This window comes from Tubulanus polymorphus, chromosome 11, assembly GCF_964204645.1.
Source record: "Tubulanus polymorphus chromosome 11, tnTubPoly1.2, whole genome shotgun sequence".
NCBI lineage: Eukaryota > Metazoa > Nemertea > Palaeonemertea > Tubulaniformes > Tubulanidae > Tubulanus > Tubulanus polymorphus.
Window position 1 is genome coordinate 9,352,332 of NC_134035.1, and position 17,010 is coordinate 9,369,341.

The 17,010-nt window shown below is 39.0% G+C and overlaps 1 protein-coding gene across 1 annotated transcript; it reads left to right on the top strand.

Annotated features, from left to right (window-relative positions):
• The first annotated feature begins 233 nt into the window (after positions 1-233).
• On the top strand, positions 234-16,843 carry LOC141912676 (uncharacterized protein KIAA0930 homolog). Its single transcript, XM_074804005.1, has 10 exons — positions 234-367; positions 1,033-1,199; positions 3,826-3,930; positions 9,969-10,046; positions 11,814-11,915; positions 13,746-13,886; positions 14,495-14,689; positions 15,305-15,479; positions 16,013-16,162; positions 16,602-16,843. Exons 1-10 carry the CDS (start codon positions 235-237, stop codon positions 16,643-16,645), a joined length of 1,290 nt encoding a protein of 429 aa, XP_074660106.1. The 5' UTR covers position 234; the 3' UTR covers positions 16,646-16,843.
• Positions 16,844-17,010: the final 167 nt, after the last annotated feature.

Consider the following 17,010-nt stretch of genomic DNA (forward strand, 5'->3'; position numbering starts at 1 on the left):
GTTCTGAGTTTATCTAAAACGGTTTATTAAAATATAGTGTGACTCGAACATAACAGCTCAGATCTCACTGGGCCGGACCTGCTCTATTAGAAAATGTGTCACCGGTGGGATTCGACCCTGGTGTTACGAAAAATTCCCCGGAATGCGATTCCTTCACTGTAACTTCGCCCCTCGTAGCTCCGGAAGTGCATTTTGACGTTCGCCATTTTGTCCAGGTCACATGACCAGTGTAAAATGGCGGATCGGGACGAAGAGGATGCGAGTGCGGTGGATTCTACGGAGTTGAAACCGAGCTCCTCGTTTCAGCAGATGCTCGAATCTATCGCAAAGGAACGCATTAATGAGATAAAGCGATTAAGATTGGAAGGTAAGTTCATTTATAGTTCTCAACGCGCCTATTTTTAGTAAAACAACGATTTTATGCAGTGTTTACTTTTTTCATTGATTGACTGACTGACACTGACTGTGACAGTCCTCACTCAGTAGTGACACACTCTCAGCACTCAGCACTGCTGAACTGTCAAAGTAGTGTAGTCTACAAGCACTCGTGAATAAATTGATTGAGCTTCTCTTTTTCTGTTCCCAACCTACGGCAAGTTCACTTGCTTATTTCTCAGAGGCCTGAAAGCAATTCATCGATCCCCAGGGGCCAGGTGCCAAAGTCATGGTTAAAAAATGACTTATAGTTATAGTTGTTCTGCACTGTCAGGGGGGGGGGGTTATTCAGCTGTTGATTACATTGTAGCCAATGCTTACATATGATGAGACCTAGAAATTACACCAAGTTAAGCCCTATTTGGCAAAAAAGTGCCACCACAGCCAGGCTAGGAAGAGGGAGAGGGGGTTGGTAGTAGGGAAGGGGGTAGTAACCTGACTACCTAAATAGTTTCACAATTGGCCAAACACCAACTTATCATGCATATGAAATTAGATGCTTTCCCAATACAAAGAATTTGAGCTTGATTTGAATCTGAACCAATATAGGCCTAGGCCTAAATTGTCAATTGAATCATTGATTATTCGTATTTACAGATGATTTCGTGATGGTAGCCGGCAGAAATGATTTCTGGACGATTTTATTCGAAAAAAACTTCCTAGACGGAGGCGGGGGTAACGAGAAAGAGGACGATCTCAGAGACGATTTGCTTTTTTACGTGCGAAAAATTCCAAGCACGAACAGTCGGATTCGAAGTTCACAGGTAATGAAAATAAAAACGACGAGGTTATTAGATTCAAACCAGGTGTGATAGATTTAGAACCCACTAGTTTATTAGTCCTGTGCGGTTAGCTCAGTTGGTGTGAGTGGAGGACTGGGAACCAAGGGGTTGCTAGTTCGAAACCACCCTTGACGTTGGCTGCCGAGCCATGAATTAAGATTAAGCTCTGCTAACTTAGTCAGGTTGTGGGCCATAACAACCTTTAAAAAGACCCAGGCCAACTCTTTAACCCTTTCAGTGCTGACTAATCAATACCATAGTGCTGGAGATAATTTGAAAATTTTAAAAGATTCCACCCTAGTGTGTTGAATAACGGGAATACCACTATAGTGCGTCTACACTGCGGTGCGGTGTATCGTTAGTTACTAGTATTTCACTATGTTTGACAGGTGCTGCCATTTTCAAGAGAGATATTTACTAATTACATCTATACACCGCAGCGCAGTGTACTAGCAAAATCTATCACTGATTTATACACCGCACTGCGGTGTAGACGCACTGAAAGGGTTAAGACCCACTAGGGTTACACTGTTACTTGCAGTTGGGATGTAAAACTCTCCTAAACTCTCTAAATCTAAGGTTAAGAAAGAAACGATCAAGAATTAAAACAAAAGTAAAACGACATAACGTTTCGGAATCTCTTTCTAGCAGGGTCCCTACAACTCCTTCTAAATGGAAAATGCTTTTAAAGGTGCTTGAAATTCCTTTAATTTGTGCCTAATTCGAGAAACTCCTTTAAAACTCCTTCAATGAGAAATAGACAATTAGAAATATACTGCGCCTAAATCGGTACAGTTGGGACCAGGATTTGTTGCCCAATTAGGTGGTTACCGAATTAGAAAGACCTTCCTCAGGTGTGAAAAAAGGAATGTTGCATGCGTTACGAATTCAATCTTACTAAAAGCTGCTGTCAATCAATCATCTGTTCTGTCAGTATTTTCTGTTATTGGCTTCATGAAATATTCATAGATATCATTTCTACTCCATCATTACTTCATCACTTACATGAATGGAATGGGTTTTTTTTGGGCGGAGGACCAAGTGCTCAGTGTTCTCTATACGCCGACTTTTTAGAGTGGATACTGAACACTGGTAGGGGGTCGATTTCTCCTTCCGAAAACATTGGTATTTAGCTTGATTCGGACATAATCTGCTGTCATTAGATTAACTTTGTTCTGTAGAAAGCGATTTTCATTGTAAGCAATGATGGAACATTGACATTAAGTCGATTACAGAACAATGGCAGCAGGGTTTTGAACGGGGAAGGTTGATTTGGTGGATGTAAAAATGGCAGGGATGGCAATCTATAACCTCATTTAGAGAACACTGATTGCTAGATGTTTCTAGATCCACCTTCAGCCATTTCGCTTTATCTTATGGAATTAAACCTATGCTCCTTCACACTGTTAGCAGCACTACTATATCTGGCTTTGTTACGGACGGTGTGTATGCCTTGTCACACCGCACCCAGCTCATTACCCAGCTGTAGACGCATCTTGCTGTTCACAGATGACGGTATTTGATTTTATGAGTAACACGCTGCTTATTGAGAGAGTGAGAGAGCTCTGTGTGAGTCAGTGTCGTGTTGACATTGATTCCACGCGCATTCAATCATCCGATCCCTTCATCCGTCCATTCCCCCCCCCCCGCTCTGTGCTTTTACTGTTTATAACATAAATAGAAATGTAAATTATTTATGCAATTTTTTGCTGGATTTCTATTTATTCTTCTAGGCTATTTGATCGCTGATTGTTCGGTGTGATTTCAAATAGAAATCTATCGCCGATGCCCATTTAAATTGCTGATTACCAGGCAATACTCCGGCTCCGATACTCCGGTACTAATGCCGATAAATACTCCAGCATCTACTGCAGGGTCGATTAATTTTCGCTTGCAAAGTTTTCAGATTGCAGATTTTGAATTTATTTGCACCAGAAATTATACAGTTTTTCTTTTGAGCACAGGATACATAAAAAAATAAACAGTTTACAATTTATACAGTTATAGTTACTCCAGATTCTATGTATATATCATTATGATATATACAATTTGATATACGCAACAATGGCTGCATTATGCTAATGTTTGGGTCTTGTCATGTAAAATGGTGTTCTTAAATTTGGGAAAGTTAGTAGAGATGTTGCGCGGTATGTGCCGTTTTCTTAAACTTTCGAAAAAAGTACACTCCATCATGAAATGGTATTCATGGGCGATTTTTCCTAGGTTAAATTTAGTACGACGTCCTATAATGGTGTGATTTACGCGCGAACCGACCAGGGTTGGTTTTATCAATTAGGGGCCATTCATGTAAAGAACCTATGCATCCGTGAACATCAGCTAGAATTTACATTATGCACAGTCCCATTAGAGACAATTATTCAAACCCTGGGAATATTTAAAAAATCGTCTCAATTCTGTGGATTTTCATCAGCGGTTCGCTACGAGATGTGTGTTCAATTCTGGGTTTAGTTTTATGCTGATGAATCATCAGGGAATGATTTTATATACATGTTCCGCTGGATCTTGTTCTACATTTCTCAATTGTTGAGTTAAAACAAAGTGGCAAAATAAGACGTTCTTCCTGATGTGTTTTTTTCTCTTGTTTCAGACCGAAATCGAAGTGTATCGACGAAAATCAAAAAACCTTCCGAATCTAGAAGATACTCAAATTGACTGGGAGGAGACCGTGTATCTCAACATTATACTACAACAGGTATACGCCTAGTCCACGATCCCTACGACTCGTTGATTCCTTAAAAACTCCTGAATGGAAAATGCCTTTAATGGTGCTTGAAACTCATTTAATTTGAGCAAAATCCCAATTTGCTTACAAAACCAATTAACGAATTAACGGTTTACTGAGATAATCGTTACAGAATCTATAGTAATTTTGATATGAAAGTGATGCCGACAATTTTCCTTGAAATTTTCTCCTTGAAAACTCCTTATATCCAGACAGAGCTGCCAACTGTCCCTGATTGTCAGGGACAGTTGCTGTAAAAGTGCCTCACTATGTCCCTGAGAGCGTTTTTCAATGCTATTGAGAATATTTTCTACCAATCATCTAAAAATGGTTCTAATTCTCCTTGTTGTGTCCCTGAGAATTGTTGTTTTTATCCTCGATGCGGTAATTAAGAGGTTGGCATGTCTGTCCAGGAATGGTTGGTCCGTGGTGACCCGGTTAGTCAAACATCGAATTGTAATCCATGTACTCTTTGACTTGAGGCATACTGTTTTATTACTCGAGCTTAACATGACCTGAACGGCAGTTAATTTGATTTCACGTTTAAGATTACTGCTTAAACGAAGCTTCATTGCCGTATTATTGATGGCATTTCTGTGAGTACTTCGGGCGCTTTAGATTTTAACTGCAAGGTTTACTGTTGTTGATTAGACATTGCCGGGTATCTGTATTCAGGAGACGGGGCTTCCTTTCCGCAGGGATATTAATGTAAATTCACTAAAGTAATGAACAATAATTATATCATTGCTCCCGAAGCTGACTACTTTTAATATCAGATATCGTTCTGTTGGCCCAGTTTCACGAAAAGGATTAAGGCCTAAATCGATTTAAGATAAACTAAATTAATGAAGAAATTAAATTGATTTAAGAGTTAACCCTTTTAGTGCTGGCTAATTAATACCCTATAGTGCTGGAGATAATTTGAAAATTTAAAAAAATTCCACCCTAGTGTGTTCAATAACAGGAATACCACTATAGTGCGTCTACACTGCGGTGCAGTGTATCGTTAGTTACTAATATTTCACTGTTTAACAGGTGCTGCCATTTTTCAAGAGAAATAAAAACTAATTACTAAATACATCGATACACCGCATTGCAGTGTACTAGCAAAATCTATCACTGATCTATACACCGCATTGCGGTGTAGAAGCACTGAAAGGGTTAAACATTTTCGTGAAACTGGGCCCAGGGAAGATCAGGGGATGCGTAAGTTCAAATCAAACATGGATTCTACTCTTCTAGCGCTGTACAGTGATTCGTCCCTCTTTCTATCGCCGAGTCGAGGGTCGTTCATGTCATCTTTCAGCTTCTTCCATTTGAGAAGTTTAGCAGTTGGAGTGGTATTGGTCTCGTCAATCCATGGTTCATCGGTCGAAGGTTCCTCACTTGCCCTTCTACCATCCGCGGTGAAAGAACCTTGAACCTGCTAATAAAACGCTGAATGGGTTGAAGGATGAAACGCTGACCTGATAAATCATCTAAAGCCGATCCTAGCGATTATTTGGCCCGAGTCAAATTTGGCCCATGCCTAATCGGAACGCGCGTTCACACATAAACCACTCACTCAATCTTAAACAATGCTTATGCAAAGTAAAGTGAGTCATTTCTGGAACCAGTTGCAATTCAAATGAAAATGGTGAAAATTTTTCTGATGATTAAGTTTAGTTCAAACCTCAGAACTTTTAGAATAAATCCTAGATCCGCTCCTGGTTTCGAATCTTTGTCTAGAGACCATCATCATCAGGTACGCGATATTGCGTCTTTTAACGAAATTGTCTTTTCAGACTCGGGGGCATCAAATTTATATATATATAATAGTAAGTAGTTTACTCTTTATCAAAGTGTGTACTACACTTGTATGACAGATAATCAAAATTACAAATCTTAACAAAATAATTTAATACAAAATTACATGTTGAAAAAACAGAAATATCAAGTTGATAGGGTAGCTATATTTACTCGGTTTTGTCGCCTCGAAGCATTCTCCGTCTTCTGAACATTGAAATCAAATATCTTCCAACAGATCTAAGTTTTCCGATTGAGTTAGTAGTTAGAAGCTGAATGAATTTTGCCATGCTAGGATGCGTTCTAAAATAACGAGGTAAGAGATTACTTCGAAGCGAGTTGTATGAGACACAGGACATGTATATATATATATATATATTATATATATATATATATATATATATATATTGACGATTATCCTGGGATGCAATTTGGTGAAATAGATTTCGAAGCGTTGTTGTTGAGAATCACATCAGCGGTGATGAGAACCTGTCATCGGTTCAGTTATCAGCGCTTCGTTGGTTTTGCTCGTTGTTTTTCGCGATGAAGCAATTGGTTCGGCGGTCTGTTAATACCCGGTTGCGGGCGTAATAAATTGTAGATTAATCGGTTTTGCCGGTGTTGTATGTCAACCTGAGTGTATTTACTCGGCGAAACCCGATGATTTACGGATATCGTTCATTCTGGAGAGTTCGTCGCGTTGATGCGTCTCGAAATTGCCGAGTATCTCGTGTGGTCTTAAACGTAATCACGCATTTTCCACCTCCGAGGCACGGACCAAATGGTTACTACCCTATTATGGGTCTCGGGGAAATTATGTCTCGTCGAAATGATAAAAATGTCGCCTTATGTTTTCCAAGATATATTACAGTCGTGCCTAGGCATTTATGGATTTGCATATTAAGCTGCAGTCCGTATCAAGGGTGGATTTGGCAGGTGGTCTTGTGGTCCAGACCCCTGCATTCCCATTGAATTTTCCGTTTTCGCCAAGACAAAGATAATTAAAATCTGCAAATTTATCCTTTTGGGAAATATTAAATATAAAAAATGTCTCTCACATGGGACCGCGCTAGTAGCATGGAAATGCCTTTTCTTTTCTTTTGGACCCTGGCCTTCAGAATTTTTTCATGTCTGCCCCTTGTATCTATAGCTTTATGTGCCAATTGATACATAATTTTTAACGATGATTACATTGCACTTAAGTCATTGGCTTTGAGACTTAAAATGTACAGAAGAATCCTTGTTTAAATCCGGGGTAAATCCATGAAGTCCTCAATCCCTAGAATTTTACATAAACATTCGGGATCATATTTTGATTTACTTAAATTTACGATGAGAAAGATTAGTTTCCTTTTCCGCGGAACTCGTCCGTCAGTAACATGCAGTCAATAAAACGCGGTAATGTTCTGTTTCACTCTTCAGAGATTTCATATTAGAATATTCAGGAATTTCGACGAAGGGGCTTCCTAGTAGTACGTCATGTTACAGTAAATAGAGCGTTGCTGAAAAACCTTGTCGTTCAAAAATCGAAATCTCGATCGAGGTTTCATTTACAAATATTCAAAAATAATAACGGAGGATTATGTTTGTATCATCCCTCGTTCGTCCGTCACGAGAGATAGGTGATTACTCTATACTGATCAGCTATATCGTCAGTACTGCACGTCACCGGTTTCAGTCGCAACAAATGAAATGTTGGTTCGAGCGAGAGACAGTAAGTAAGACGACACTGGCAGAAATCTAACACCGTAATCATTACGAACACGCACGCCCACCTTCCTTCTCTCCCATCCCTCCTCGTCTATTTAGATACCGAAGATCTGTTCTGCGGAGAGAAAATTAAGCGCTTGAAACTGAATGAAAAAGCTTTTCCAGTCGTAATTGATTATTTGCTCGACGATCTGGTATTTGAAGATTCGGCTTTAGCGTTTCGTGTGTGGTGATGATTAATTATGCATGTCCTTCGGTGGATTAAAGTCGCGAATGATTGTTAATCGAAGATGGAAATAGATTCCGTCTGCACGCGCGCGTGCGTATGAAAGCTATCGCGTTATTTCGCTAAAAGCGTTGTCATTTTTTTGTTATCGCGCAAGATTGTACCCTGAAATAGAAATAGAACCTTGGATTTATATTAGGGATCATTCATTTATTACGTACGCATTAGGGGAGGGGGAGGGGTCAGTGCAATTGCGTACTGTAATGCTTAATGTATATGAAAAATGGCCGATTTTGCGTACAGAGGGGGTTTTGAAAAAGTCAGATTTCATGCGTATGTAATAAATGATGATCCCTTATAGATGTCCAACAATGAAGAGTGTGGTAAATTTTGAAGTTTTGTAAATATCTGCATCGATGAAACGGATTTCAGGCAGAATGATTAGAGAATGCATTAAAAATCCGGCGATTTATGGGCCCCATAATAGCCACGATCACACAGGGGGATTTGGCCCGGGCCCCGAGTTTAATTTGGCCAGTGTCTAATTAGAGAGCGTGTTCACACGTAAACCATTCACTTGATACTAAACAATGCTCAAACAAAGCGAAGTGAACCATTTCCGGAAACAGTCGCAACTCAAACGCAATCATTTGTCCCATGCTAAAATTTGGCTCGAGCCTGGTCCAACATTTTTGGGCGGGCCAAATTTGGTCTGGGCTCTAATTTCATTGTATCTCCTCGCTGAGGATCCACAGTTTACTGAGAATGCTGAAATTTTCAGCTATTCGCTATGAAGAAATTTATTCTTGTGAGCGAGCGTCTGATTATCGTGATGACACAGACTGCACTACAGTGAAGCTCTCCCCCGAGGAGTCATTTACTAGGATTCGCCTCGATGAAAATGTCATAAGTCGACGACGAGAAAATGTCAAATATCTTAATGCCGTTTATCAGATTTGTGTATGTACGGAAATTGATATCCAACAGAACTGGAACCCGCGGGATCCTGTTCCACAATAGTGAGTTTAGCGGCTGTTCAGGCAGGGGTGGATATGGAGGCCAGGTCCGAAGGACTCGGCACAACCTGCAAGGGCACTTTGGTGTCCGCAAAGGCAATATTAGGTCACTTAGCATTGAACTACACTAATTGTTCCTAGGTGACGAATTGAAAAAGGGTTCTCGAAAATATTTGATGGACTTCGACTTGTATGAATCTCATTAGTTCCCCTGGGTCCGGCTCAGATGACCGATGCTGTATTATTCGTGGAAAAGGGCTCTACAATATTTGTGCATTTTTTCCTGTCTGAGTCAGACCTGTGGAACTGGGTCTTGATCCACATTTGAATATCCAGACAACCAGGTCCAGTTCAACAGCCCTGGGGCAAAATTTACGTTAGGACCCCAGTACCAGGTTAAACTTGATTTGGTCCCCGGTTTAGAATTAACTAGCTTCAATGCATTGCAGACCTAACAACTACGGAACTGGATTCAGATTGCACGCAGCAATGTAGCAGGGTAACTGCTGTTTCAGTAATCAGCCATGCTGACTGTCATTGCACTGATATTCATCACTCTTTGTTCTAATTAGAACCGTTCGTTATCGGCCCGTACGGAATCGATTCCTCTCGTCGCTCAGTCACTTCGAAATGATCGATTCAGCCATGAATTCTCTCTCTCTCGCTCGGCGCTGGAAGCTAAAGTGCCGAGAGATTTGAGAATGCTTGATTTATTTCATGCGAGTCTACTGTAAATATTTAAAAACGGATTTCTCTCAATCAATATCGAACGCGGCGAAGTAAACACGTTCTTATAAACGGATGGATTAAATAAACCCTCTCAAATCCAATTCCGATAAATCTACTGATTTGCATCTCCGAAAGCTTCTAAATGCAGGTTCCAACTTAACCCTTTCAGTGCGGTGTATAAAATCGTTGATGGACTTTGCGAGATGCGGTGTATTGATATTATTAGTAATTATCTCTATTGAAAGATGGCAGCACCTGTTAAACATTGAGTGAAATATTAGTAACTAATGGTACACCGCACCACGGTGTAGAAGCACTAAACTAGTATGCTCGATATTCCTTATACTGGGATCGAATTTTTTTTAAATTTCAAATTATCTTCAGCACTGTCAGGTATTGATTAGTCAGCACTGAAAGGGTTAAGTTAATCTAAGTGACTTCGCTGAAACGCTGTCTAATGCAGCTTTCTGTATTTCCTTTGAGTACCTTTCCTATGGTTTTTGCTAATATATGCTAATGATTTTTGATTTTTTTCTTTTCAGTTTGAATATAAACTGACATGTGCAGTTTGTACGAGAACTGGTGCAAAACAACTTCAAATACTCAAAAAATTTTCTCAGGTACGTAATGTATTTAGGGTCCCTATGAATCATTCATTCCTTAAAAACTCCTTTTAAACAAAAAATGCTTTTAAAGGTCTTTGAAACTCCTTTGATTTGAGCAAAATGTCAGAAACTCGTTTAAAACTACTTCAATTCTGAGAAATAGGCAATTGGAACTATCCCTCAATCGGTACAGTTAGGACCGGAATTTACCCGATAAGGTGGTTAACAAACCAAGTTTAGGTAGTATTAATGATAAAAATTTGCTTACAAAACCACCGAATTAACAGTTTAATGAGATAAACCGTACTGACTTATGTCAGGAGGAGTCTTGTAATCGAGATATGAAAGTGATGCAGAAGTTGCCTCGAAATTGGAAATGTTCTCCATTAAAACTCCTTGAAAACTCCTTATATCCAGGAATGACTGATCTGCAGAGGGACCGGACCCTGTTTGTTACTCATTGATGGACTTGTACAAATTAGCTTTTAAGATTTCAGTCCATTTATGTCCGGTTCGAAAGAACGGGGGCCACGCTCCCTTCGCAGACTACAAAATTTTAAAGTTTCATTAGACAGTCATAGACGAGACGACTGATGATACTTCAATGTTAAGTGGCCCGAGATCTGTACAATGTTCTCGTCGAAATCAATTTATTATCTTGTAATGGAATTTGACAGAAACTGACAAAAATGCGTTTAACCGAATTGTAAACTGCATGATTTATTCGCGGGGAAACTATTAAAAGAATGTCATTCGGGGTCTGCGTTCAGCGTTTAGATAAAGATGAACACACTGGTCTCGGGTATCTCGAGAAGCTTTTGTAGCGTTCTAAAACATCGCCAGGCACGCAGGCACTCGCGCGCGGCATCCGGCCGTATTTTGAATAAAAATGTAATAAAGTATCGATGTATCGACTTTCTGACAAAACAAATCACCAGCACGGACTGGTTATTAGTCTCCGCTCGACAGACACCCCCGCCGGGAGTTAGCGGTGTTATCAGACAGCAATGCTTTAGCTATTTCACTAATCACTTCTGTTTGCCCGGGTTCTGCGTCGAACGATTGGCAAATTGAAATTACTGATTTACTGCTCCGGATGCCTTTTTTCATGTCAGCTCTTAATTAATCGTCGTCACTATTATTGGATCTGGTTATAGATAGTATCGGGATTTGGTCTACGGACTGTGTCGTAGTACTGATGTGGAAACACTGCCAGAATACATATTAAAATGGACGTTTTCTCTTGCGTAGTCACACTTCGCTTGTGGGTACCGTAATAATACAGGGTTCGTACGACTCCTCGATTCCTTGAAAACTCCTTCTAAACCAAAAATATTTTTCAAGGTCCCCGAATATCCTTGAATTTGAGCAAAATGCCAAAAAGTCCTTGAAAACTCCTTGAATCTTGAGAAATTGGCAATTAGAAAATTTTTGGATTTTGGGCCAAGTTGCTATACGCGCATATTCCACCAAATTGAATGGTTTACCGAGATAAACAGTACTGATTTAGGAGGAGTTCACTGTAATGGAAATATGATAGTGAGCGGGCAATCCTCGAAATTTGATATTTTCTCCTTGAAAAGTCCTTGAATTCTGGAATTACTGATCTGAAGGAACCGAGTAATAATAGTTCATTTTCTTATATAGCGCACTCCTACAAATTATAATCAGCGCGCTTTACATCTTCGGTATGAAATGAACGTGAGATGATGAAAGAGTAATTTAAAACGCTCGGAGAATGAATTGAGGATATATATTTATAGAAATTTCTCGTATTTTCAGCGCGTGTACGCCTCGCCTAGTAAAAGACAGATGGATGGCAAGGGAACTGAAGAAGAAATTACTTATCCGAATATATTTTTTACAATAGATAATTTTGAGGACGTAAGTACACCGAAAATTGGCTCTACTGCCATTACGCGAGACACCTTTTTCGAGTTCATTCATGTACGGGTAATTCGCAATGTTTTAAAGCTCAGCCTGTCGGTGTTGTTGAAATCGGTTAAGTTCTTCAAAATTCAAGTAACAAGCTGTCCTGACATTGCGGTGATGAAATTATTCAGTTTTTTCAAAATCTTTTATTTCGCGATTACCGAACTTCGTATTGCAGTAAACCAAAAAGGGACTTAACCTCGATTTTCAATTTTCGGAACCATGTCAAGTTGAATGGACACTGAGAGAAAACTCACTATTTTCAGTCGTTTAAACATTCCTTTTAGCTATAAATCCAGCTGTAAGAGAGCTTTGGAGCTTCCAGCTCTTTGGAATGCCCTGCCTGTCTCTGTAAGGCTTAGTCCATCAGTGCAATGTTTTAAGTCAAATTTAAAAACGTACCTTTTTAAAAGGACTTATATGTTCTAAGCTATTTTACTGTGTCTTTGCTCCTGCTGTTTTATCATATGCTTTTTAAGTTCTTGATTTTATGTAAATGTATTAACCCTTTGTACAGCGCATAGATTATTATTTTAGTTATGCGCTATATAAAAAATAAATTATTATTATTATTATTATTATTATTATTATTTTATTCCTCTCGAGCAAAATTCAACCATTATCCGCCAAGTTAGCTAGTGTACAGTAAGACGCTGGATTTCTTTTTCAATTAAAATCTAACAATAATTTCCCAAATTCTATGCATGAAGTACGAAAATCGTGGAACATAGAAACTCTCAAGACTAATCAGAGGTTATTTCGATGCTTGATTTGCATAATTTTTGGATTGAAAGACCGAAATCAAAGTTACTTGAAAATGAACTAATTTTGATCGAGTGCGTCTGATATCTCAATGGCGTCATCAGACTGGATAGCTGGTGTGCCGGTTCCCAATTCATATTGTGGGTTTTTCGCTCAGTAAAATTCAAGACTGTAAATAGTCTCAACTATTTACAACTCGACACCTTTGGTTCATTCGCTAAACATTGAGCACAAATATTTACAGTTTTCACTGTTGTGTCAGTTGAAAGGTCTAAATTCGGCCATGGACATTATACGTAACGTTCGTAGTACAACTAATTTAGTCGTATATGTGACTGGTGCAGATGTTTTGATACGATATTTGACTTCAATCTCACCTTTCATAATGTGATAGTGATCACGTTACTAATTGGGTTATACACAGTTCATAATGCATGCATCGCTAATCAATTACATGAAGCCATGAATCGCATTCAATTATACGCTATCCAGCTAATGGTTACCTTTCGTTTAGCTTGGATTCGAAGTGACTTTTCCTACCAGAAACCTAGAATTTCATCCCAAATCAGATAATTTTCATCATTTCATATCGGATATGAAAACCATCGGTTATAACAAACATATTTTCTGGTGCCCTAAAGTTCGTTGTAACGAGGTTCCACTGCATGGGCGTCCCTAGAGGGGGTTCGGTAAATCAAACAAACCCCCTTTTTGAATTTTCAAACGTTTACGAACGTCGGCACATGGTCTGAATGTGCTAAATTAGCAAAATAAAATCGTTACATGCAAAGTAAACGGGAACCAGACTATCTATCGGCCTCAGATTGCACCAGAACTAATTTTGCTTGCACGAAATTTTCAAAAATCTTCTGGGGGAGGACGAGATTTCTATTCTATTCCAAAAAACGGACTCCCCAAAAGAAATCCTAGGGATGCCCATGCAATGTATATAAAATTGAAATTTATAACAAATATATCATCATTATTATCAATACATTTTTTTGTTTTTCCTGTTTTCAGGTATTTAGTGATATAGTAGTTCGAGACAGTGAAATGGTTTGCGTAGAACTCGTGGCGTGTGATAAAAACGGAGCGTTACAAGGAGTCATATTCCTCGGTTCGATACGATACGAAGCGTTGAAAGGCGTGTACGATGCCAGAGTAAGTTCATCGATCGCAGTTAGACGGTCGAAACCCGTGATAGAATTTATGCAACTGCTAGATTGATATCGATCGCGTTATTTCGAGGTTAATGAACAAAACCTGCAGTTTGATGATTTAAGAATTTATTCTGACATTTCTGAAGTTTTGACTTAACTTCATCGACCATTGATGAAGTGGATGATGATGAAGTTTAGTCAAAACCAGTTAGAATTAATTGTTAAATCATCAACTGTGGATTTTGCTCATTGATAGAATTTAGGTTTGATATCCATAGGATTATTTGAGATGTAACCGTCTTACTAAGAGCAGTGTGTAACACTGAATAGGGCATCAAATATAGCATTTGTGTTAACGATAGTAATAATACCGGTAATGATGAGAAGAGAGAAAAAGTGTTTAACTAAGAGGAGTTTATTTTAAAACTTTCAATTTCCGGTCTTCTAAAAGTCAATTTCAGTGAATACGGCGGTAGTTATTTTCAATGAATGGGTTGTTAGAAAGAAGATTGAAAATTCTGATACATCCTTCTCGTATTTTTTGTAAACACCTGATACAATGACGTGTATTTCATATTTATGATTTCTTTTATTCCCGTCCTATTTCAGTCTAGTCTAACTTCCAAATTTGCGCAGCGCGTCGGTTTGGTTAAAGGCCACAAACGGGTGGAGTTCGTGCGCATGAGAGGACCGCAGGCGAAAGGTCACGCCGAGATGGCCGTCAGTCGCGTGAAAGGATCGGGTCCCGAAACTCCAGACATCGAAAACTTTCCAGTCAATGATTTCGATGACGAAAATGGTGCTGTGAGTAAAACGTAGAACGGGGAACCGCAATAACGCCAGATATTCCTGCTAGATGGCGTCATAGGCACTCGGTCTTATGTTGTCAAAATGACTTCATTAGGCTAAGATAAATTGATACCTTGTTTCTCCGTCCGGGTCGTTTTATAAACTGCAATAAAATTTGTAATCAGGTCATTTCTTAAACTGCCGGGTCTGTTATTGTTAGCTTGATCATGATTTTTAAAAAAACTATGTACATGCGGCGGGCTTGGTCAACTTTTAAGCTCAGCAGAAATAAGAAACAAGGTATCGATTTTTTCAGCCTCATAAATCAACTTTGAACGAAATTTTTAGGCTTCTGAATCTATACATTATCACAGGACATAGCAAATATTCTTAAAATTCATCCTATGCATTGCTTGTGCTAGTTTTCATTGATAATTGATTTATGTAGGAGAAAATTCATTTGATTTTAATCGAGATGTAGAAGAAATTGACCTCAGAAGTCCGAGTAACTACTAGCGAACGTGGTGGATCCTCATTTTCCATAAGTGGAATCCTACATTGTTACACATGTAGCGTTGGAGGTTCCTATTACCAGAGAATCTGATGGTAGTTTCTGATGTTTATCTTCAGTCCGATGATCCTTACTCGCAGCGTAGAATGAGCGATCCGAGTACGATGGTGAATGCATTTACAAACTGGAGCTTCCGCAAGAAAGGAATGCGAAAGTCTCGTTCGGAAACTCAGAGCGTCGACGGGTTAGCCTGCGACGGCACTCAAGAAGTCGAGGCCGGGACACTTACTGATGGTACGCTTCATTCACAGGGGCTCATATTTGAAGTTTGGGGGTGAACTGTAGCTTAGATCATCCAGTATCCCTGGTACTATATATATAAAAAGAAAATATACAAAAATTCTTTTAAATATAAAGTACCAGGGATACTGGATGATCTAAGCTACAGTTCACCCCCAAACTTCAAATACGAGCCCCTGTGGCTTCATTGGCTTGTAATGCAAAATTCCGCACTCAAATAGAAAATGAGTCTGAAAAGGTTATGTAGAGAATCCCACTAAGAAATATTAAGTCCGAAAATGTTTCCTTGAGCTAGTAGTTTATTCAACGTTTCGACTATATTCTAATAGTCATCGTGAATAAATTACTAGCTCAAGGAAATATTTTCAAACTTTATTCTAGTTTTTCATTGATATTGGGAGATGCTCTACATATTAATGCACAACACGGATGCAGTGTTTTATCAATCCGTGCCTGCAAATCTGTTTTCATCTTTACTGTAGCCTCCAACTAAAAAACCCTTTGTCATTCTACGCTAATTCTTACAGAGCTCGAGAACAACAATCAACTGGATGGATTTATCGGTAAATCGTTCGGTCAGGCATGGTACTGGTTTAAAGAGCGACGACGCGCTAATTCTGTAGCGCTGAATGCGTATTTAACATACGTCACATTACCGTGGCATCGAATCATCGGAGGTACATACCGCCATTCAGTTATCATTACCAGTAACCCGCAATATCGATTTGAACAACTGTTATTGTTATTTTCATACATTTCGGATGGAATCCTTCCGCCCATCTTCGAATTTAATTCGAAAATGTGTCCCCATGTAACGATTAAGAGAAGCGACGGTGAAATTACGCACACTCACCGGGGATCGAAACCGGGTCTCGTGTACGTAGAAAGCAAGCGTGCTAACCAGTAGACCAAACTAGTCTATTTGCCAGTGGTTATACAGGTTGTCCTATATACGTAATACCTATGCTCGCCACCTATTATTTAGTTTATTTTCGAATGGTAGGAAGGATTCCGCCCGAAATGTTATTTACCCCCGGTAATCAAGGACGCATCATTTCCATAATAAATCTAATCTTATGAAATGAATACTAGTTTTTCGTACAATTTTCGTTACAGATGTGCTCGATTTGAGACAAGAACCAGTTTTAACATTTCTCTGAGTTGTCGCTATCATCCTCTTCCCTCAGAGATATCAGATCATCATCCGCCATATGAACGTTCCAGAGAGGCTGACTGACTATAGCTAAATGTGTAGATTTATTTAAAAACGACGAAATATTCCATTTTTGATATGAAATACATACGTGTATTGTATGAAATGAATTATGTGTGAACCGTGCGTTCAAAATATATATATATATCTATATATATATCTATGTATACAAGTAATGATAATATATACATGTGAATTTGAAATATTAGTAGTTATTTTTGTCTGTTATTCTTCCCAGCATGTAACGAAATGACGTGTCTGCAGCATTTTCGCGATATATAAGAATAAAGTTAGATTTTTTGGCAGATGATA